At 35.6% G+C, this 24,495-nt stretch overlaps 2 protein-coding genes across 3 annotated transcripts; both read left to right on the top strand.

The window, feature by feature from the left end:
• Positions 1–6,753: 6,753 nt before the first annotated feature.
• Positions 6,754–17,711, top strand: LOC132630104 (E3 ubiquitin-protein ligase UPL4). Of its 2 annotated transcripts, none has more exons than XM_060345646.1 (18): positions 6,754–7,011; positions 8,376–9,010; positions 9,511–9,621; positions 9,722–9,838; positions 9,933–10,091; positions 10,187–10,348; positions 10,670–10,822; positions 10,911–11,029; positions 11,118–12,234; positions 12,349–12,444; positions 12,627–13,835; positions 15,079–15,309; positions 15,390–15,494; positions 16,015–16,095; positions 16,205–16,273; positions 16,674–16,802; positions 17,084–17,167; positions 17,260–17,711. In XM_060345646.1, the coding sequence occupies exons 2-18, from the start codon at positions 8,408–8,410 to the stop codon at positions 17,323–17,325; spliced, it is 4,611 nt and encodes a 1,536-aa protein (XP_060201629.1). In that variant the 5' UTR covers positions 6,754–7,011; positions 8,376–8,407; the 3' UTR covers positions 17,326–17,711. The 2 variants fall into 2 exon arrangements, with proteins under 2 accessions (XP_060201629.1, XP_060201630.1); XM_060345647.1 differs by lacking the exon at positions 6,754–7,011 and adding an exon at positions 7,165–7,183.
• A 2,915-nt stretch (positions 17,712–20,626) lies between these two features.
• On the top strand, positions 20,627–24,288 carry LOC132630102 (pentatricopeptide repeat-containing protein At3g09650, chloroplastic). The gene is made up of 2 exons (XM_060345643.1): positions 20,627–21,274; positions 22,261–24,288. Exons 1-2 carry the CDS (start codon positions 20,827–20,829, stop codon positions 24,024–24,026), a joined length of 2,214 nt encoding a protein of 737 aa, XP_060201626.1. The 5' UTR covers positions 20,627–20,826; the 3' UTR covers positions 24,027–24,288.
• The last annotated feature ends 207 nt before the right edge of the window (positions 24,289–24,495 follow it).

The following is a 24,495-nucleotide window of genomic DNA, read 5'->3' as shown; positions in this document are numbered from 1 at the left end:
GTCTAATAATATATAATATCGAGCTATTCAAATACATTATTTTATTAATTGTGATTAATGAACTATTATGGCCATTCAGGAAATCTAACTTTTATCTATATTTGATTTAGTCACTCTTCTCTCAACCGATAATATGTTCTTTTTTCTTTCAAAAAACATAGATTCTCTTTGGTGTTTTTGGTTATTAAGTAATTACAACGAAATTTAAAATATTAGCGCTAATGATAGTAACATTTAAAACCAAATTTAAACAATGTAGATATTTTCAAAGAAAAAGGCATAAGATATGAGAATCTAAATAACTTCGAATATAAAATAAGCTTATCAACGGGTAGAGGATTTCATCTATAATATGATTACACATTTCATGTAGCAATCAAATGTAATGACTGATCGATGCCTTCTTTGCCCCAGTTAGTAGAAGCCCATACCAATAGTTCAAACAATTTTTTGATTTCCCCTTGCTGAAAGTTTTCTAGTTATCCTACGTCCCTAAGTTGATACAAAAACAAAAACAATAGATAGTTGGAGAAAGTACGTTCCAATTTTGAACTACTTCTTTACCGCCGAAAGATAATTATTTGAATTGATAAAAAAAATTAACCATCCATAACTACCTTTTTCATATTTACAATCCGTAGCTACATTAGGCATTTTTGTTGTATTTCGGTGTATTTGAATACACTATTCAGTTTTATTCAACCTTATCTGACGTCACATGTATTTGAATGTATTCAAGTTGCCGTGAAGCTGAATGTATTCACTGTATTTGAATGCATCTCATATGCATTTGACTCATAATGGGGTTGGCTGGGTTCGAAGCAGAGCGAGTGGGGGCAGAGCGCACACCCAATAACCACTCCAGTTATGGTCGCTTGATGTATTTTGGTATAGCTATGAATGATAATTTACAAAATCACTGTATCTACTAAATATAAATAAATTAAAAGATAGTTATTATCAATAATTACCTCTTAAAAGTAGCTATGACAAGTAATAATTCCAAAGAAATATGGCTAACTTTTTAGTACATGCCAAAAAAGTAGTTATACCGTGTAAAATTGTGTGATCTACAAGAATGACTATGGAGGTGAGTAATCTTGGACTTTTGACACAAGTTTTGACTTTTGATCGGAGGTTTTCCCATAGAGTAAACGGGGGGTCAAAAATTCAAGACTACCAATTCTCTGGGCGGGTGTAATTTCAAGCCATCTTTTTGCGCGGTTTGCCCTTCTTTTGGGGTGGTCTTTAAATTTTGCCCCTCATATTTGTGGTCTTTGAATTATGCCCCTCATATTGCTAGTCTTTAATTTTTGCCCTTCGCATTGCAACTCTGAGCGTTCACGCAGAAATCATGAAGTTCTGAGTTTGAACCCCTGCTCAAGCATAAATTAAAAAAAAAATTGCAAGGCAAGGTTTGGGTCACGTGTATGCCGGACCCGGCATATACTTGTTAAGGAATTACCAAATTTATGTCGGACTCGGCATACTCATGCCTTATAGGCAGACTTGGCATAAGTATGTCGGGTCCGGCATAACTTTGGTAATTCCTTAACAAGTTTATGCCGGTAAGGGCATACTTTTAATGGGCAAACTTTTATGCCGGACCCGGCATACTTATGCCAAGTCTGCCCATAAGGCATAAGTATGTCGGGTCCGGCACAACTTTGGTAATTCCTTCACAAGTGTATGTCGGTGGGGGCATAGCGAAATTTAAACTCAGTCTTGCGAATTTTTTAAAAAAATTTGACTGTGTGGAGGTTCGAACCTGGAACCCATGGGGTTTAGCCAAAGAAAAAAATTTAAAAATTTCAAATATGAGGGGCAAAATTTAAAGATCACCCCAAAAGAAGGGCAATTCACAAGCAACACTAGCAGAAGCCCAAAGAGGCAGCCTGTAAGACATTCTGTAGCCCAAGACAATGCAATTATGACCATAAGTAGAGGCCCAATGGAATGATCCATTATACTATTTACATTGAGTGCCGTTAAAGTGACACCATTATGTGAACAAAAAGGAGTGTACAAATGTAGCAGTTTCTGTTGAGATTATTGATTATTGTGATTAAGATAAAAGAAAGTTGATGTGAACTCAGAACAAATTTCTCTAAGATTATGGAAGATAATAAACTCCATTTGATTATAGAAGAGAAAATATTTCAACAACAATTATGTTGTAAGAAAGAGTTTTTTTTTTGTTTTTTTTTAAGGTTTTTCATCTGGCGTTCGGTATCCGTATTGAGACCTCGATTAATCTGAATTCGCTTCGCGTAAGACCCATTTAAGGGGGAAGTTCCCTCTAACAAGATTTTTTCCATACTCAGGGCTCGAACTCGAGACCTCTGGGTAAGAGTGGAGGGATCCTACCCCACCAGAACCCATGTTATTTATGTAGATTTCTTTAAGAAGGCAACTTTCACTTTTTGTTTTGTTGCGTACCGCATTTGGTAAGCTCCCTCAAAAGATCAAAAAATGTTTTTGTAATAAAATAAATCGCGAAATCAAAAACTGAATCAGCATAATTCAATAAAATCTAGTAGATGATAAAAAAATAGGCATATAATTAATTGCTTAGTTCACAAAACTTCTTATATATACGGCCTTGAAGTTACAAGGCCAGTCACATATGATTTCTCTCCTTCGGTACATCAAACTCGCTCTCACTCTCTTTCGTCGGTAAGTACATCTGTTATAGTACTATAATCATGCTATTTCAATAATATTTTTGAATTTATAGTTTTGAGCATGGAATTTTTACTAACATTTTGATCCGTGGTTGATTTACCTAGAGGCCAGAGAAATCTTTTCACCCTACTGTTTGAATTATGTAAGGATAATTAATTATATATGTTTTGAACAAGGCTTAATTGATCCTAATTTATAAAACCTTTACTTTACGATGATTTATTATTTTTCCAATAAGCTCTCTAAATTTGTCACGCTCTTCTATTAGATGTCAAATGAGAATCCCAACATCAGTCTAATCAGCGGCACATCCAGAAATTGAAGTGCCTAAGGAGAACTAAACCATCGTTGGGGCGGAGTCTCACTGCCTCCATTTTGCCACTTAACCAATAGATCCTTTATTTCTAGGTTCTCAACTAAAAATTTATTATGTTATTGATGGATTCTCAATATAAATATAGGATTTTAGTAACATCTATTGGGTTTCTAGAACCCAATCCCAACACCCTAGATCCACCTATGAGTCTAACCCAAAAAAAAAAAAAAAAAAAAAACAGTGTGACAAAGAATTCTTCAATTACAAAACTGAGTTTCAATATTATATGCACACTTGTTGGGAGCGTTGCCCCAGAAATGAGCCTTGCAACGCACGATCCGAATTTAGTCGGACTTAATGAGTTATCAAACACCTGATGAGAAATCAAAAAAAGAAAAGAGCGCACTTGATTTACCATACTCAAAAAGTCACGAGATGTTAATATCTTCCTTCGAAAAATATTAAGTACAGTATATTCTTTAGTTTATTTATTCTCTCAAAATATAGTCTAGATACAGAACTCATCCCCACAATTGTTTCATAAATATTCACACTTAATTTTAATAACTAAACCAAGATCGAATATAAAATAGATAAATAAGTTTAAATTAATTAAAATTGGACGAGGAGGTTGCCTACGTGAAATAATTTATTTCTAATATTGAATATACAATAAAAATAACTGCCCGACAGGTATTTTTATATTAATTTTATTACTTAATTATGATTAGAGTTAATAATACCCTTGGGCCTTCAATTATTAATAAAATTTAAATTTGATCCCTGTAAATTCTGACTAAAGCATATTCAACCTTCAATTAGTCGAACTGTGCACTTTTAATCCCTTTTCTCTGTGATGTGAATATAGATAAATTTATCGTAATTATTCATCGTTCTACGTACTACTTAACTTTCTGTATGTTATGCTAAGTGTTGTCTTTTTTGCTTCGATTTTCCTTCTATCTTACAATTGTTATTGCTTATGTTTTCATATATGTTGTTATTACTGCTTTTGTTTCCTTATCTGTTGTATTATGCTTTTTTTGAACTATAGGTTTATTGGAAACAATCTCTCTACCTGCACAAGATAAGAATAAGGTCTGCATATACACTACTCTCTCGAACCCCTTGTGAAAGTAAGTTGAGTATGTTGTTGTTGTTGTTATATGTTACGCTAAGTTTGTATTATCACTACATGTTTGACAATAATACAGTTCTTAAAATAAACCAAATATATTGTATGTCTTACATAAAAAGACTATAATACACTATTTAATTAATTAAAAGTTATATATACAAAACCAAAATTCACCAATAACCCAATGATCAAATTACTATTGCCCCTTGTGATAAATTAACACAATGTATTATGTTATCACTTCAATTTATCATCTAACAATGGAAAATTAACTCTTTCCATTGAATGCACTCATGTAAATTTTTCTTTACTAAGAAAAATGGCCATCTTTTACTTTTCGAAATTTAGTAATTTTATCCTTCATTACTTTTTTAGTTACTTTGCCATTAAAAATAGTCTCCTTTTATCATTGTCTCTCTAATTGAGCTTCAACCTGTGCACACATAATTTTTTATCATAATAAAAAATTAAGAGATAAAATATGATAAAATACATGAGTCCACCAAATAATATAGAACGAGGCTCTCGATCTGTTCCCTCAAGTAAAAGACAGAAAGTAAATAACACAAGATATTTACGTGGAAAACTCCTTGCTTAAGGGATTAAAAAACACAACCGACCCTACTGGAATTTCCAATTTCGCTAAACTGAGCAACTTCAGATTATAACCTATTGCAACCTAGGAATTAAACTCTTAATCCCTCCCCCTTACAATAACTCTATTGCTAACTCTATTGCAAGACCTTTACAATAACTCTATTGTAAAGAACACACCTTGATTAATGCTAGCCAAGTGAATAAACTCGAAATGGCTGTAGATCTGTCCTACTAATACACTTCTTGAAAGCTGTGTAGGAATACAAGTAAAGAACAAAATGACAAAGACTCAACAAACCTAAGAACTTAAGGATTCTTCAGTGGTAGTGAATTGGTCCTTTTGTTTGCTGGAGCTTCGTTCTTGTGAGAACTTTGAGAACAACAGCAGCTACTTTTTGTGAGAGAATAACTTTTACTAAATTTCAAAGTGTCAGGGTTACCCTCGTAAAATGTTGTATATATATGAGAGAGCATGTGAGATGTGAGAAGGACATTTCATTGTTTGCTTGGTCTCCTACCAAAATACAGCTGTGCTGCTGCACCACTAGTCAGTACAGTGCAACAGTTTTTACAACTTTAGAGTTGACTGTAAGACGGCTAAGGGATTAGTTCCCCATCTGGTTATTCATTTGGTCCCTACCTGGTTTCTCGACTTGGTTTGTGAGTCCTTCCTGCGCCTGTGTGATATTGCTGTGAAGGACCAGACGAACCCGATCGCTTTTGGTTTCTCTAAAGAGTATGTCAATTCAACAGTGCATGAGATATCATGGGGTTGACCAAGTTCATCAAGTGAACCTGATCGCATCTGGTTCCTTGAGTGAGGCTTGTCAAATTATCATAGCACCAAATATCATAACTTATCAATTTCCCTTAAGAACCAGATCCCACATGTTCCCCTCAAGGAGTAGACCCATCTTTAAGTATAGCATACACTTCCCTCTATGATCATATCTGATTTCTCAATAAGGTTTGCCAAATCATCAAAACACAAAATAGCATAGCTTATCAAAAATATAAATTTTGTTTTAGTGTTTCGAAGACATGACATTAATGTAAAACAACATCATTTTAGATAGTATTTTTTTCGGGAAAATAACACGTTATGTATATATATTTGGAGAAAGTATCAATCCGAAATGACCCCTATTTCTAATATTATCGGAAATGATCCTTTTAGACATTATTATACATTTTTATATAAGGTTGATACATTGTCTACAATAAGAATATATTGTCGTATAATGATGTATATAGTGTGTATAAACACTGTTGCCAACAAAAAAAAACATTGGCTATGCGGATGTAAATTAAAAATATGACTACGTGGATGTAATATTTTATGTTGGATTATATATTATTAAATTATCCTTCTTTTTTTGTTTGGGAAATTTGCACGATTCCTTTCGTTGGGGTGGTCTTTAATTTTTCTCCGTCAAATTACCCGTCTTTAATTTTTTTTCCCTTCGCCTAAAATACCCTGAGGTTCTGGATTCGAACCCCAGCTTAATCATAAAAATAAAAATAAAAATAAAATTCACAAGGTAAGGCTTTGCAAAAAGTCTGCCTTATGCGGCAGGCTTTGCCTTAAGGCATAACTAAAAGTATGCCGGATATGACAGACTTTGCCTTATAAGGCAGACTTTTTGCAAAACCTTGCCTTGCAATTTTTTTTTTTTTTGACTGAATGGGGATTCAAACCTAGAAACTCAGGGTATTTTCGGCCACCTTTGTAAGCAAAGACCAAAAATTAAAGACCAGCAATTTGAGGGCCAAATTTAAAGACCACCCCAAAAGAAGGACAATCCGCGCAAAAAAATGTTTTTTTTTCCAATCCTATGTCCAACATGACTTTTCCAGATTCGTGTCGTGTAGGGTCCACTCGAGGATAGCTTTGCAAGCATTTTTCCATAACTAGGACTCCAAAATTGGATAGTTCCTAGTGGTAGAGACCTTATTGTTATAGAATTTGTTTCCTCTTAGAATTTCATTATTCTTATAATAAAATTAAAACACTCAACACCCCTCCCCCACTCCACCCCCACGCCCCTGCTTCCTTCCCTTCTCTGTTTTCATCATTATCTATCATCATCATACTTTATTTTTCATGTTTTATTATATCTAAACACACACACACACACACTGAACTTTGTGTGTATTGTGGTAAATATATTCAACGCATAATTTGCCAAGAAGGAAGAAGAAGAAATAATTTAAATAAAGAAAGCAGATAAAGGACTTTGTCAGTCAAGATCAGATTAAACTCCACCGCCTTTAGGTACCCAAGAATTGATTTTTCTATTTTTTTGAGTAAAAAACTGATTTGGGCCTTCATATTTCACTTTTTAATCGTCTGGGGTAAAGGCTAAATATCTTAAATAAATTGTAAACTTTGTGCTTTTTCCAATTGTTTCAAGCTGATCGCCTCTTCTTGAAATTGCATAAAATATGTATGTACATACTCTTAAATCACTCAAGAGTTTTTATGGGGTTCTTTTGGTTTTCATTCTTTATATTGCTATAAGCATATATTATCTGTTTGTTTTACTAAGTGATCAAACATATAACACTATGATAATTTTGAGGTTGTCCTTGTTACTGGTTAATTTATTGTGCATAAACTATGTATTTATATATTTGCTTAAATGACTTGGAATTTTTCTGGGGTTCTTGTTTTTGGTTGAATCAATACATTTGTTTGCTAATTATAGTGTTTTTATATTGCTATAAGCATATATTATCTGTTTGTTTTACTAAAAGATCAATATATAACACTATGATGACTTTTCTTTGGAGGTTCATAAGCATGTATTATACTGTTTGTTTTATTAAATGATCAATATATAGCACTATGATGACTTTGCTTTGTGCGTTTGTCAATTGCTTCAAGCTGATCGCTTCATCTGAATTGCAGAAAATATGTATGTACTGTATATATGCTTAAATCACTTGGAGTTTTTGTGGGGTTCTTTTGTTTTTCAGTTAAAACAATGCATTTGTTTGCTAATTTTAGTGTTTTTATATTGCTATAACCATGAATTATACTGTTTGTTTTACTAAATGATCAATATATACCACTATGATGACTTTGCTTTGGAGGTTCATAAACATGTATTATCTGTTTGTTTTTACTAAATGATCCAACATAGAACACTATGATGAAACTTTGCTTTGGAGGTTTTCCTTGTTACTGGTTAATTTACTGGATCCATTTCGCTTGTTTGATTGAGAACTTATAGCCTGTTTGTCCAAGCTTCTCCAAGGCCCAACGTTTTTTTTTTTTTTTTTTAAGTGCTTTGTTTTTAAAGTTGAGGTGTTTGGCCAATCTTTTAGGAGAAGCAAAAGTGCTTTTGAGTAGAAGCATAAGCTAAAAAAAGTAGCTTCTTCGCAAAAGTACTTTTTTGAAAAGTATTCTTGAGAAAATACACTTAGAAACACTTTTTAAAAGCTTGGCCAAACACTAATTGCTGCTCAAAAGTGCTTTTCAACTTAATTAGCCAAACACAAATAACTTCTCACCGAAAGTGCTAAAATAAGTATATTTTAGAAGCTTGGCCAGACGGGCTATTAATCTTATTGATGTTTGGTGTATTTGAGATTGATAATGGGTTGTTAAGAGATAAGTGCTTCTAATATTGACAGGACTGCATATAGAACTGGCTTGGTGTTGTTTAATGGGTAACCGGGGGCAGAAAAGAACTGAAGCTGCCGATGAACTGCCTGCGGATAAACGAGCCTGTAGCAGCTCAACTGAATTCAGGCCGAGCACTTCCAACTCGGTAGTTCATACTACAATGAGTTCAATACAAGAAAGCCACCACGATACTGATGTCGACACGTCTTCATCATCAACGTCAGGGTCGAGTGAAGGTGAAAAGGACTCTGCTTACGGCTCTTGTGAGTCTGATAATAGTTATAGAGACTATTACAGGAGGCAATCGCTGGGAAATCAAGGCAAATTCAAAGGAGTTTTGTCAAGTTTGAGCAAGGAATCGGACGAATCAGTACTGTTGATTGCTCTTACGGAGCTATGTGAATTGTTATCCTTTTCTCCTGATAGTTCGATGTCAAACTCAATGGCGGATTCGTACTCTCCCATTCTTGTAAGATTGGCTAGACATGAGAGCAATCCTGATATAATGCTATTTGCTATCAGGGCGATGACTTATTTATGTGAAGTTCATCCTCGTTCTTCGGCCTACCTTGTCAATCATGATGCAGTTCCTGCCCTTTGTCAAAGACTAATGGCAATTCAGTACTTGGATGTTGCTGAACAGGTATCCTGAAATTGTTTTAATCAATAATTCATCCTTTTTGTGCTAAATTAGAGAGTGCTCCTTCTGTCTCAAATTATTTGTCGTGATTTCTAAAAATAGATGTCTCAAATTATTTGTCATTTTAGAAGTTCAAGACAAAATTAATTATTTTTCCCCATTTACTCTTGGTAGTAATTGTTCTTGAAGACTACAAATACCTCAATTATGGGGTGATGTCACATAAATAGAGTAAATATTCAATTAAGAGAGACTATATCTTAAGACATAAATACGGGTAAAATAGTCAAAAGACCCCTCCTAATTAATGTTTTCTTAAGGCCATCTCAAAAAAAAAAAAAAACCATCTCAAAAAATTTAATGTTTCTTAAGGGGTGTGTAAAAGTGAAACACGGCAAATAATTTGAGATGGAGGGAGTAGAAAGCTTTTTAGGTGGATTCCTGTGATTGATTTTTTTTTTTTTATAACTCTTGTGATTAATGTTTTTGCCTCTTCAACTCAGTGTTTGCAAGCACTAGAGAAAATCTCGCGTGAGCAACCAATTGTTTGTTTGCAAGCTGGGGCTATCATGGCCGTTTTAAGTTATATTGATTTCTTTTCGACAAGTGTGCAGGTAAAGCAATAACTATTAATAATCTGCTTTTGATAAACCGATGAAATTGAAGGTTGGAAAGTTGATCTTCTTCTCTTTGTTTCTTTTTTATCTGTCGCAGAGGAAGGCGCTCTCAACCGTCCTAAATATTTGTAAAAAGCTTCCGTCTGGATGTCCTTCACCTTTAATGGAGGCGGTTCCGGTTTTGTGCAATCTTCTTGTATATGAGGATAGACAGGTATAATTTGTCGAAAGTTAGTCATGTATTGATTCCTCTTAATTACTCAGTGTTCCAATTTCATAACATTGAAAATGGTTTCTTCATCTTTCAGCTTGTTGAGAGCGTGGCCACTTGCTTGATTAAAATAGTCGAGCGGGTATGCCAGTCTTCTGATATGCTGGATCAACTTTGTAGACACGGGCTGGTTCAGCGAGCCACACATCTCATAGAGTTGAATGGTCGAACAACAGTTAGCCAATCAGTTTATGTTGTAAGCTATTGAAGTCTGTTATATGAATATCCCTTGTCTACATTCTTCTTTGTCTTGGTTTATAAGTAATTTTTTATTTTATTTTTTCATGTTAGGGTTTTATTGGAATACTTGTCAAACTGGCTGCTGGATCTATTGTGGCTGTCAGGGCTCTCTTTGAACTTAACATCAGCCACATATTAAAGGACATTTTATCCACTTATGACTTCTCACACGGGGTGCCTTCTACTCTGATGGTTGACGGGCATTATAATCAGGTGCTTAGCTTTAAAAAAATTCCTTATTCTTTTAATTCTTGATTGTAATGTCACTTTAGATGAAATTCTAATTTCACAGCTATATATGAAAAGGGAATTGTGGCATAGAATTGATCCCCCGAAAGGGAATTGTGATGTTACTTTAGATAAAATGGTGCTGAACTTTGTTTGTAAATTAAGTCATTTCCTTTAGTTTAGCTTTGTATAATATGTTCCATTTATTTTTTCTGTTATGGGGTTGCAACGATTCCATCTATTGGAAAAAATGCCTTCAATTACATATGCATTTGAAGCCTTTCTTGTTTTGTCTTTTTTCTTCAGGTAGACGAAGTTCTCAAGTTGTTAAATGAACTTCTTCCCCCCATATCCAGAGAGCAGAATATCCAACTAGCTGCAGACAAAGAACACTTCTTCAATAATCACCCTGTTCTTCTGCATAAATTTGGCTTTGATTTATTACCTGTGCTAATCCAGGTGGTTATTCTTATTTGTGGTGTCAAAATTACTCTAGTTTCTATCATTCTTGCATCCCCTGACTTTTTTTTTATTAATCATCAAACAGGTGGTCAATTCTGGTGTAAATTTATATGCTTGTTATGGCTGTCTATCTGTCATCAATAAGTTAGTTTATTTCAGCAAATCTGACATGCTTGGATTTCTTCAAAATACCAACATTTCAAGGTGAGATGCTTTCGTCTACTCCATGTTTTAAGCAAATGCTTAATATCTTCTTTCTGTTAATCTAAACTGACTTCTCTGTTTCTTACAGCTTCTTAGCAGGAGTTTTTACTCGCAAAGATCCTCATGTTCTGATACTAGCCCTTCAGATTGTTGATAAGCTGCTAGAGAAGCTGCCTCATGTTTTCTTGAACTCATTTGTTAAGGAAGGTGTTCTATTTGCTGTCAATGCACTTCTTTCCCGGGAAAAATGTTCGCAGTCTCTGTTTTCAGTTTCATCAGATGAAAGCTGCCAAGGATCAGTACCGCGTGCTGCAGTAAGATGTCTTTGTTTTGCTTCTGATGCTGTTCAGTCCCCAACAGGACCGGAAGCAAGGACTTGCAAGATAGAGAAAGAGACTGTTCAAAGTCTTGCTAGACATATCAGAACCAGTTACTTTGCAACAGACTCAACGAACCCCAACTTTGGAATAACCGATGTCCTTCAGAAGCTGAAGACTCTTTCTTCTACGTTAACTGATCTGGTTCACAGATTTAGTAGCTGCATGGCTCCTCTTCAAGAGAAAGAAGACTTTTACCCTGTATTGCATCAAATTGTGTCAGAGTTAAGTGGAAATCATCCCATTTCCACGTTCGAGTTCATTGAGAGTGGAGTTGTAAAGTCTCTAGTGAATTACCTCTCCAATGGCCAATACTTGGGACAAAAAAAGGTCAATGGTGATGGTTCAGTAAATCAGCTGTATATTGTAGAAAAGAGATTTGAGCTGTTTGGTAGATTACTTTTGTATAACTTCGACCCGCCTCTGGAGAACTCCACTTTTCTAGCTTTGATAAGGAGATTGCACAGTGCACTTTGCTCTGCCGAAAACTTCCCTGTTATCTTGAGTCATGCATCTAAGCTACGAAACTCATATGCCACTATCCCATATGGGCGTTGTACTTCATATCCTTGTCTGAAGGTCCAGTTTGTGAGGGGAGAAGGGGAGTCGTCACTTGGTGATTATACAGAGAGTGTTGTGAATGTAGATCCTTTTTTGCCTTTGGAAACAATTGAGGGATACTTGTGGCCAAAAGTGAGTAGAAAGAAAAGTGAAAAGTTGAAAGAAGAGTCACCATCTCATGCATCACAAGATGTAAGCACGTCTCAAGGTAAAAATCCAGGACCCATGGAATCGGACACGACTTCCACCAATGCCCATGAAACACAGGTTTGTTTTTTCAAAATTTGATTTGTACAAGTTGGTTCTCAATCTGTTATGTTTAAACCTTCTATTTAATGGCAATGAGCTTCCTCATTCAAAGCTCATGTGGTTCTCTCTCAGGAGGTGAAGAATAACTTACAATTATCTGTTGAAGTGGAAACTGTGGATGTAGAACAAACAAAAAGTGATTCAATGGATATTGCAGATGTTAATGCAGTAAGACGTTTCCTTCGTCCCAACATTTTTAAAAAGTTATTTCTTATGGATTTTTGAGTATGTCCATGATTCTTGCTTTGCAACGGCTGACATTGTTATATCGTTTCCTATATTATGCTTTGAATAGCCACATAATCTTATTGCCTATGCCCTAATGTTATGTTTGCGCTGTTGCCTTGTAGGAGTCTTTGGAGAAAGGAAGACTAAATTCGTCCGAAGATGATAGTGGCACAAGTTTAGAGTGTACTGCATGTTGTGATGATGAAGATGTTGCACCTAAATTGATATTCTACCTGGAGGGACAGCAGTTGAACCACAAGTTGTCCCTATATCAAACTGTACTTCGGCAGCAGATTGAAGCAGAGAATGACATCATTACTAATTCTAACATGTGGAGTCAAGTACACAGGGTGACCTACAGAAGAATTGTGAGACATAAACCAGGTTGTCCCAAGAGTTGCAAACATGCCGTACATTCTACTCCGTCTGAGAAACCTACAACATGGTGGCAGCATACCCCATCTTTCTCTAGCATGTTTGGTTCTGAAATGGTTGATCTTGAGAAACCAAGTCCAACTTATGACATCTTATTTCTTCTTCGAAGTTTGGAAGGCTTGAACAGGTTCAGTTTTCATCTTGGGTCTCGTACAAAAATATATGCTTTTGCAGAAGGAAATACCGTCGATTTTGGTGATATAAAGGTCAACACACATTCGGATCTACCTCAGAATGAATTTGCCAACACTAAATTAACAGAGAAACTAGAACTGCAAATGAGGAATCCTTTTTCTGTTTCCGTAGGTGGCATGCCATCTTGGTGTGGACAGTTGGTTAATTCATGCCCCTTTTTGTTTAGTTTCGAAGCAAGATGCAAGTATTTCCGCGCTGCAGCATTTGGTCGACCGCCAATTCAGCCTGAATCACCGTCTCATAATACAACAGCTGGCATGAGTGGTCGCCGGAAAAAAATCCTAGTTCATCGAAGTAGAATTTTGGATTCTGCAAGGCACATGATGGACCTCCATGCGGATCAGAAGGCTGTTATTGAGGTGGAATATAGTGATGAGGTCGGTACTGGTCTTGGTCCGACATTGGAATTTTTTACCTTGGTGAGTCATGAGTTCCAGAAGATTGGGCTAGGGATGTGGAGAGGTGATCGCATGGCTAATGGAAGCGTGAGTGTAGAGGACGAATCTGGAATTATTTTCTCTTCTCTTGGTCTGTTCCCTCGCCCATGGTCACCTTCATCCCATTCATTAAGTGGCCTAGAGTTCTCTGAAGTGCTGAAAAAGTTTGTGCTTCTGGGTCAGATAGTTGCGAAGGCTCTCCAAGATGGCAGGGTTCTGGATCTTCGGTTATCCAAAGCATTTTACAAGCTTGTTCTTGGGAAGGTATGCTCCATGTTTTAGTAGGCATCCTTGTTAGTAGGGGTGTCAAAAGGGTCGGTTGAGCTTGCTTTGGGTGGGTAAAGTTACTAGGCCTGAAATGGGTTGAGCCAAAATGGGCTAAAAAGCGGGTCCTAACCCAACCCACCCAATTCTTACTAAGTTTTAATTTCTTTGTTTGTTCATTTATAAATTTCTTAGGTATCAAATAAAACTACTTTTTAAATTTATTATTGCTATATATGAGGTCTGGCTAAAACTTATTATCAACGAAAAAGCAAGAGAACACATTTAACTTACGAAAGCAGAAAAATAAGAGACCGTTGTTTTTCTCAATCTTAGAATGGTTCCTTATTTTCAAGTTTCGCTCAACTCCTTTGAGCTGTGTCAAAACAACCCGATGCAGAGCGATGCCTCCAGTCAGTTCACCCAGCCCAAACTAAACTGATTAGTTGAGCTGAGTTAACACGGACTGCACGAATTCTCTAGCTAGAACAGCTGACAGTTCTTCCCCGCTGATGTACTATATGCTTGGATGAGTATTTCAACAGGGAATAACTTGCAAAAATTGATTGTAGCCATTTAAACCATGTTGGTTGCATCAAAGAGTGGATCAAGCTCGAGAACACTTGCCCTGTGTGCAAGAGGAGAATGTGGGCTATGCTACCTTGAGAATTCGTGCATTCCATGTTCACTTGGCTTCAAATAATTTAGTTTGGGCTGGGTGAACTGACTGGCGGCATCGTTCTGCATCTGGTTGTTTTGACACAGCTCAAGAGAGTTGAGCAAAACTTGAAAATAAGGAACCGTTCTAAGATTGAGAAAAACAATGGTCTTTTATATTTTCTGCTTTCATAAGTTTGATGTTTTCTTGCTTTTTCACTGATAACAAGTTTTAGCCGAACCTCGAAGTTAAACATAACTTAGAGCTCATGTTGCATGTTTTGAGTGGCTGATGTCCGACAGATTTGGTTATTATGGATATGCTCTGCAGATTTTGTATACTCTTTCCTGGTGGTTCTTCATTTGGATCTTGATATAATTACGGATCTATATTGTCCAGTTTCTAGGTTATGTACACTGGATTGTTTGCCCAGCATATTAATATTGATATGCATAGATGTGTATGTACTAACTACATACCAAATTTGAACGGGTTGGGCGGGTCATGTTTTCATGGGCTAATTTTGGCACGCCTACTTGTTAGTTCTAGTTCTTGAGTTTTCCTTATGTTCTCTTCTTTTTGTAGGAACTCACTGTGTATGACATCCAGTCATTTGACCCTGAACTTGGTGGGGCCCTCCTAGAATTTCAGGCTCTTGTTGAAAGAAAAAGACATCTGGAATCACGTCGTGAGGGAAAATCATCCTTAGACCTTGAACTTGATTTCCGGAATACGAAAATTAGTGATCTTTGTCTTGACTATACTCTTCCTGGCTATCCAGATTATGTCCTTAATTCTGCATCTGATGCAAAAACGGTTAGCATTCTACAAGTTGATGCCTGATATTTTGTGAGATGCTAACAGGCTAATCATTGAAGTTGATGACTTTTTTCTAGGTTGACTTGTCCAACTTAGAGAAATATGTTTTACTCATTGTGGATGCTACTTTAAATTCTGGAATTTCAAGGCAAATTGAAGCATTCAAGTCGGGCTTTGATCAGGTCCGTCTCCATCAAACTACCTTTTAGTATAAACTATTGAAGTTATAGTTCATGATAAACTTCTCTTTCTGTCTGATTGACTTTCTATTCAAATGACAATTGCGGGCATGGAACTAAATTATTCCCTGGAAGTAGTAACTACAGAAATTTTTAAGAAAGTTAATGTAGTTTTCATCATGTTTTAAGATTTGCTGGTTTTTTGAGATATTTTCCTCCGGTACATGAACTCTAACAAGTAACAACCCAGTTAAATTCTTGGAAGTTTTATGCATTTTCATCACCAGAAACTATCCAGTAAAGTATGTTTCTTAAAGAATATGTAACTTCATCTGTTTTTGAAATACTATGCCACTGTTATTTCTTCTTATAAAAATGGCAGCATTTTGGAGCTACTTCATCAAGTTAAGTTACCAGTTATTCCACCTATCTTGTATTGCTATAACATTTTATTGGTATTCTAAAAGCAGTTTGCAGGTTACTCCTTTTTCCTTTGTCATCTTAAATGTTGTTGGTTCCTCAGGTTTTCCCCATCAGACATCTTCAGGTTTTCACTGAAGATGAATTAGAGCGACTATTGTGCGGAGAGTGTGGATTTTGGAATGTAAGTTTTGTTATCTGAGAAGCTGATGGATATAACTAAGATCCATCTCCTCCTCTTTTTTTTTTTTTTTTTTTTTTTGAAAAAGACCGATTATCATTATTTTGGGCAGGCCAATGAGCTTCTGGATCACATCAAGTTTGACCATGGTTACACTGCCAACAGTCCTCCAGTTATAAATGTTCGTACATCCCTATCTTCTTATAGCCCGTTTGGTTAAGCCTTTCAAATTGCTTATTTGTAGAAGTGCTTTAAGAAAAAAATACTTTTGAAAAGCAGCAGTTTGTGTTTGACTTATCAATTTGGAAAGTACTTTTGCCGATATCATAGCAGTAATTTGTGCTTGGCAAAAGTTTCAAAAAAATGCTTTTGGGAAAAGCTACTTTTTTTAGCTTATGGGAAACAACTCCTGCTACTACTCAAAAACACTTATTTTTTCCCTAAAAGCTTGATCAAACGCCTCAACTTTTAAAATAAGCACTTTTGGCTTCCCAAAAAGCTTGGCCGAACAGACTATTAGATTTGATTGTTTAATGGAACCAATTGCTACTAATGACAATTAACTTCCTGCAAATTTGTAGTTACTCGAAATTATGCAGGAGTTTGACAGCAAGCAACAGAGAGCGTTTCTGCAGTTTGTAACTGGTGCACCTAGCCTACCTCCTGGGGGTCTGGCATCTCTTAGCCCGAAGTTAACAATTGTTCGGAAGGTACTTACAGTAGATTGCCTGAGTGCATAATAAGCCAAACAATGTCCGTATTAACTATGGGATAATTACATTTTTGGATCGCTCTAAAACATAATAAAATGTATATGTTTTGTATATCAAGTATATACGTGTAATATACAGATAATATACATAATCAGTGTATAGGTTTTGTATATTTTGGCTAGCGTCCGTAATTAATTTTGGATGACGGGACAAAAATGAAAAAACCCAATTATTATGTTACATCCTGCTCTAATTCGAGCTCTTTTGGTTTGTCGCAGACTTGCAGTGGTTGGGTTGATGCTGACTTACCTAGTGTGATGACATGTGCCAATTATCTCAAGCTACCACCTTACTCTTCAAAAGTCAACTCCTTTCGCTTTCACTCCCTTGTGTGAAGTCTCTTCTTTATTATTTGACAAAAGAAATAACATTTCTTTGCCGTTAAATTTTGCAGGATAAAATGAAGGAGAAGTTGCTATATGCCATAACGGAAGGACAAGGCTCATTCCATCTTTCATAAGGTTCCCAGGGTTGGTCAATCAGGTACATAGCTTGTGAATAATATAGTTCAGAGTAGGTGGTGGTGATGTACATTCGTGACTTAGAAGATCGTGGCAGCGGGTGGTTTGTGGAATTGAAGGAGAGCTGATGATTACTGCTGCTGCACTGACTAAACTTGGTGGTTGTGTAAACATCAATAGTTTAGTAGTATAATAATATAATAATTAGATAGTCCAGTTCTTAAAGGTGAATTGTATAGTGAAAAGTTCTTTGGGGGTTCTAAAGCTTGGTTTAGTTAGTTTTTGGTACATATAAACTATGCACAAAACAGTTGCTGACATATAATATATTTAAAGGTCAGCTTGATGGAAAGATGAAAGTGAAATAAGGTTAATTTACTTGTTATGTTTGGTCGTCTTTTGTTTCGTTTCGCGTCTCTTCTTGAGCTTATAAATTCCTAAACTCAAAATTGGTTGGGAATGCCCATTTGAGCTTTGCTGAGGTGGGTGTTTTTGCTGATCTTGACGTTACAAATTGTCAGCTTCTGGCTTTCCATATGGAGTCTGGCTTTCCATATGGAGTCTGGTACTTTCCTTGTTTGCTTTGTCCTTTTGTGGCCGGTCTTTTTTCCTTTTTTGGATCGAAAGATCTAGGCATTCAAGAGGAAGGTTATCACATAAAAAAACTACATAAGTGATTTAAGTGATGCCCCCTTGCTTTGGAAAGAGTTAAGATTTCTTCCTTGGATTTGTGGATCATACCTGAAATTGCAAGATAGTTGTTGCAATTGGTTGGACTACAAGAAAATGAACTTTGGTCTAAGGCCAAATCTAGAATCATTAAATGTTTTCCTTAACACTCGTTTATGAATAAAACTGTTGCTTTTTTCCAGGTCTTATAGTTGCAGTCTACTGTTGAGATGCAAGGTCCTTATTCTCTCAAAAATGTTCTTCTACTTCTCCACTAACCTTGAAACGGAACCAATAACACGTTTGATTTTAAGGAAGCAAATCACAAAAAATAAAGTATTTAATTATTACTTATCTCTTACTTTTTTTGTCACACTTTTTTTTTTCGGTATGTTCCAAAATGACTTACATATTTTCTTCGAAACTGTTTGTTCTTCCTATTCTCATTTTATCTTTAATGACATAACTTGTTGGGACACTCATCACTCATTTAAAATGAAAAGACATATAGAGTTTCATCAAAGAATACTTTTGATACTTTGCATATATTTTGATTTATATGTCAAAAGCTTTTAATCTTTTAAACTTACTCAGTCAAATATTTTCACATAAAATAGAATGAAGGTCGTGTACTTTATATCACATCTCTACTCAATCCTTTGGAAGTGTAATTTATTAGCTCTCAAAATGTGTAAAACAGGAAAGAGACATTAAAATCTAATTTCACTGTAATTTCATTTTAGAAGAATGTGCAATGTTCTTTCTTTTATCATGTCAAACACACCCTCATTTGCTCAATAATCCGAAAAGTGTGGCGTACTCCAACTTGATAGCACCATCCATCCACACTCCCAAAAGTACAAAAAAGGAAGAGAAAATATCCCCTTTTTCTAGTTTTTTTTTTCTTTTTAAAAAGAGGACAATACAAGGGTGACCAAATAAATGTTTACAGAACAAGAGAAGGGAATATCCCTTACGTACTTCATGTCTTCTCCACCCAAAAACCCCAAAAAATAACAATATCTTCCATCACCTTAGCACCATTCCCTATTTTAACTATTTCAGTACTTAAAATATTTTCTGTACTTAAAATATATCAGCTATATATAATCAATTAATCGAACAAGTTCTGATGTCAAACACACTCTCAATTAGTCCATTTCGATAATCGGAAATATGTCTCAATCTAGATATACTCCAAGTATATAGCACCTTCCATCCACACTCCAGGAGTGGGCATGCTACGGTATTTAAAATTTCGGTATGGTAATTTCGGTTTCTAAAAATACTATACCATTACCATATCAAATTAATTTGGTATGGTTCGATATTTTAAAGTTCGGTTTCGATAGTTTACAGTAGGGTAAATCGGTACCATAGTTTGTCCGACTTCGACTTACATATACTCATATCATGGAGAATTATGATTTTCACTACTTAAGAAACGTCTCAATTATCATGTACTAAACACCTTACACATGTAAAAATATTCAAAAGAAAGTACAAGCAATCCCCTTCGTAAATCAATTACACAAAAAAGACATTTAAAACAAGATACAGTAGTCAAAGTTTCAACATTTAAACAATTAGTTTTCTAATAATACTAGTTTATATATTGTTAGTATTATAATACTAAGATATATGAATTATATATGTAACTATATACTTCAGTATTTTCTTTATGAATATCGAATACCGTACCGAATATCTAACTTTTTAAAAATGCATATCAAACAACATAATACCGAAAACGCAGTATAAAAAGTTTCAGTTTCGATATAATAATCGGTATCTACCATACCATGTCCACCCCTACCCAAAGGTACAAAAAAAGAAAGAGAAAATATCCCCTTCTTCTAAAAATTCAACAACAAAAATAAAAAATAAAAAAATATATATATATATATATATATATCAAGAAAAAAAGGAAAAGTACAAGAACCACTCAATAAATATTTGCCAAACAAGGGGAAGCTGGGAATATCCATTGAAGTGGTTCATTCCTTCTCCACCCAAAAACCCCCCACAACTTAAAACTAACAATATCTCATTCTACACTACCTTTCAACGGCACTAGTAACAAGATTGATATAGGCAAGCAAGCAAGCCATAAAAGAGACTTGATCTAAACATGTCTCGTGGGTTATATGTAATGTGACTGTGAGGATTTATAGTGAAATTGCCTAGTTTTACCTTGTATGCAACCTATTACAATCCTTCTACTTTATCCTTAATTTGAGATCGACACTGTGAACAAACTCACACCGATAAATTGAAAAATAGAGATAAGTTCAAATAAAATAACATGATTAGAGGGCATTCATACAACTGGCGCCAATTTTTTTTAAAAATACTAAAGTATAGCTACATATCACATGATTATTCAATCCTATACATAGAAGCTTATTTTGCTATTATTATTTTCAAGCGGTGTAGAACCTACTTTTAAAAAACGAACCGCAAAAGTGTGACTGCCTCATGTTCTATCATAACCACACTCTCATTTAGTCGATCTTAATTGTCCAGAAATGTCATAATCTAGAGATGCTCCAAGAGTCCAAGTTGAAAGTGAAAAATATCTTCTTTTATACTTTTTAAATTTTATAAAAATTTCTATAAAACAGAAATCAAGAAAAGAAGGAAAAGTGCAAGAGCCACCCAATAAAATGATTGCCAAAGAAGAGGAAGAGAATATCCCATACGTAGTTCATCCCTTCTCCACCCAAAAAACCCTTTTAACACCCCAAAAATAACACTATCTCATTCTCCACCACCTTATCACCATAGCCCAAATTTGAAACATTTCTTCTCCAAATGTACCAGAGTTATTCATGACAACTTTACTACCCCCCACCCCTACTCCACCCTCCCACTCCACTTCACCATTTCCCTTCTCCCAAAATCTCCTTTTCAACCCCTTCTCCTCTTCCACCATCACATGTAAAGCCACTAATAACTCATTTCAACCACAACCCACTTCAAATTCTTCCTTAATAAACTCAAAGAACACATTTTTAGCCTCACCTGACAATACCCTTTTAACCCTTTTGCAGCAAAGAAAAACTGATGAAGCTTGGTTGTATTACACCAAGAATCTTGAAAATCAAGAACTACCTAACCCCACTTGCCTTAGCCGTTTAGTTTCACAATTATCTTATCAAAATTCAACAGTTGGACTACGCCGTGCTCAGTCTATAATACAGCGGCTCCGCCATGAAAAGCAGCTCCACCGCCTCGATGCTAACTCCCTTGGCCTTCTTGCTAGTGCTGCAGCTAAAGGTAAGCATGTTTTTTAACTCTCGGTTTTAATTTGTTTGTCTGGTGACTTGACACGTAATTTAAGAAAGTAAAATAGACCTTTGAATTTTAAAGTTTTAAATTAAAGGTATATTGAATGTACCAAAATGCCCTTTAATCTCGTGGTTATGCAAAGTTAGAATTAAAAAGTTGTCAAGAAATAAAGAGACATTTAAATAGATTAAAAAGGAAAGTAAGACAAATATATTGAAACTGAGGGAGGGAGTAGCATGCTCTGCTTTGGTCCTTGTGATATACTATTCAACATATTTAACCTTTAATGAATTGAAATGTGTGTTTTTGGTCCCTTTATGTAGGAACTATGTTATTATTGAACTATTTGTAGAACTATATTACTGTCAAATATAGAGTAACAATACAAATTTAATATAACACAGAGGTAATTAATGGTGGAACAATTGAAAATCATGGCAAATTAGAATATTCGCAAGCAAAAGAATCAAACGTGCACGTTTCAATTAATTGAAGGTCAGATGTACTTAGTCATATATCATAAGGACTAGAATCAGAATATATCGATAAAGGGACCAAAAGTGCTATCAACCCTTGTGATTTTGGTGCTTGTAATATTTGACTAAACACATTTAACTTTCACTCAACTTAAATGTGTGTTTTTGGTTCCTCTATATAAGAAACATGTGATTTTTTTACTATTACTCAAACCATATTACTCTCAAATATGGTGTAACATTACAAATTTAACATAATACTTTGACAATTGAATGGTTTAACACTTAATAATTCATTAAAATTTTGAAGATTTGCAGTCACAGGGATCAAAACTGCACATATTACTTCATTGAAGGTTAAATATGCTTAACTAGAAATCACAAGGACCAAAATCAGAATTTTTCATTATTTGAGGGACTAAAAGAGCTAATATCTCTTTTATTTATTTATTTATTTTATCTTAGTTTTTAATCTTTTTTACTTCTCTATTCTTTTAGGGGGGCATGTTCTCTATGCATCTTCTATTATTAAGTCCATGTTGAAATCTGGCTATCTTCCTCATGTTAAAGCTTGGAGTTCTGTTATTAGCCGTCTTGCTTCATCCGGTGATGATGGTCCAATGGAGGCTTTGAGTCTTTTTAGTGCTGTTACTAAAAGGGTTCGTAGGTTTTCTGATCTTGATTTGGTTAAACATTCGCGACCGGATACGGCCGCGTATAATGCTGTATTGAATGCTTGTGCTAATATTGGTGATAAAAATAGGTTCTTGGAGTTGTTTGATGAAATGAGTGAGTTTGATTGTGAGCCAGATGTTCTGACTTATAATGTTATGATTAAGCTCTGTGCAAGAGGTGATAGGAAGGATTTGCTTGTTTTTGTATTGGAAAGGATACTTGAAAAAGGAATTCCATTGTGTATGTCTACATTTCAGTCTCTTGTTGCTGCTTATGTTGGTTTTGGTGATTTGGTAACTGCTGAAAAAGTGGTTCAAGCAATGAGGGAAGGAAGGAAGGATCTTTGCAAGATTCTAAGAGAGGCGAATGTTGAAGAATTGTGTTTGAATGATAGTGATGTGTTTGAAAAGTTGCTTCCGAATTCAGTTAATTTTAGAGATAATGAGCCACCGGAGTTATCTAGAGTGTTTGAACCGAATTCTAGGATGTATACAACTTTAATGAAAGGTTATATGAATGCAGGCCGTGTTACGGATATGGTGAGAATGTTAGAGGCAATGAGACATTTAGCGGATAGTGAGAGCCACCCAGACCATGTCACTTACACGACGGTTATTTCAGCGTTTGTGAAGCAAGGTTTAATGGATAGGGCACGAGAGGTGTTGGCCGAGATGGTCAGGATTGGTGTGCCTGCTAATAGAGTTACGTATAATATTTTAATCAAAGGGTATTGCCAGCAGCTGCATATTGACAGGGCGGAAGAGCTGATTAAGGAGATGATTGATACTGGAATAGAGCCCGATGTGGTTTCGTATAACACGATTATTGACGGGTGTATATTGGTAGATGACAGTGCAGGAGCTCTTTCTTACTTCAATGAGATGCGAGCGACAGGTATTGCTCCGACCAAAGTAAGTTACACTACTTTGATGAAAGCTTTTGCCTCGTCTGGTCAGGCTAAGCTAGCTAACAAGGTGTTTGACGAGATGCTTAAAGACCCTCGAGTGAAGGTTGATTTGGTCGCTTGGAACATGTTGGTAGATACATACTCTAAGCTAGGAAAGGTTGAGGAAGCAAAGAGTGTGATAGAGAGGATGAAAGAAAACGGATTTTACCCGAATGTGGCTACTTATGGCAGTCTTGCAAATGCAATTGCTTTGGCTAGGAAGCCGGGAGAAGCGCTTTTGCTATGGAACGAGATAAAACAGAGGTGTGGGATGGGAACCGGAATGGGAGATGAGTCTATTCCTTCTTCGGGGGGCCCACCATTGGAACCGGATGAAGGACTGTTGGATACTTTGGCAGATATATGTGTCCGGGCAGCTTTCTTCAGGAAAGCTTTGGAGATTGTTGCTTGTATGGAGCAACATGGGATACCACCAAATAAGACCAAATTTACTAGGATCTACGTCGAGATGCATTCGAGGATGTTTACCAGCAAGCATGCATCACAAGCTAGACAGGACAGGAGAAAGGAGCGGAAACGAGCAGCTGAGGCATTCAAGTTCTGGTTGGGATTGCCCAACTCCTATTATGGAAGTGAGTGGCGCCTTGATTCAGTAATTGAAGATGACTACAGAACTGAGTAACTGAAGATGAAATGGATCAGGTTATAAACATAGATATTATACTTGAATATAGATCTGAAAGTTTGTTTTGTTATATACATTTGAACAATCTAATAGAGCTTTCTACTCGGTTCTAGTGTAGTTGGACGGCTGGACTTCAATGTAATGAAGCCCTGATTTAACCATACTGTGTATTCCATCTATGATCAACAGCAATTATACTTTTATGTGCCATTAAACTTCATGAGGTGTATACAATTACAAGAGTTCAAGTTACAGTACCTATTCATGTTCAGTACTTCCATTTCAAACTTGCATGATATGATTCATGTTTAACTTGGCATGATATGATTCTTGTTCTAGCTTCTGGCGCAGGTAGAAACTCAAGTCAATAAGAGGTTAGATTTCCTTTTGGTTATTCGATTTCAAGCTTTCGTTGGAGAACAGTTAAAGAACCACCCTGGTGTTCTTTCCATCTTATTCATGAATG

This window comes from Lycium barbarum, chromosome 3, assembly GCF_019175385.1.
Source record: "Lycium barbarum isolate Lr01 chromosome 3, ASM1917538v2, whole genome shotgun sequence".
Classification (NCBI taxonomy): domain Eukaryota; kingdom Viridiplantae; phylum Streptophyta; class Magnoliopsida; order Solanales; family Solanaceae; genus Lycium; species Lycium barbarum.
This window is presented reverse-complemented; position numbering and strand designations above follow the sequence as displayed.

What these genes read in the sequence shown, in the direction of transcription:
- LOC132630104 (XM_060345646.1), top strand. Translation starts at nt 8,408, where the DNA reads ATGGGTAACCGGGGGCAGAAAAGAACTGAAGCTGCCGATGAACTGCCT. An exon ending in TTGACGGGCATTATAATCAG is followed by an intron (nt 10,349 to 10,669) that starts GTGCTTAGCTTT and finishes TTTTTTCTTCAG; the next exon opens with GTAGACGAAGTTCTCAAGTT. An exon ending in ACAAGCTTGTTCTTGGGAAG is followed by an intron (nt 13,836 to 15,078) that starts GTATGCTCCATG and finishes TTCTTTTTGTAG; the next exon opens with GAACTCACTGTGTATGACAT.
- LOC132630102 (XM_060345643.1), top strand. Translation starts at nt 20,827, where the DNA reads ATGACAACTTTACTACCCCCCACCCCTACTCCACCCTCCCACTCCACT. An exon ending in TGCTAGTGCTGCAGCTAAAG is followed by an intron (nt 21,275 to 22,260) that starts GTAAGCATGTTT and finishes CTATTCTTTTAG; the next exon opens with GGGGGCATGTTCTCTATGCA.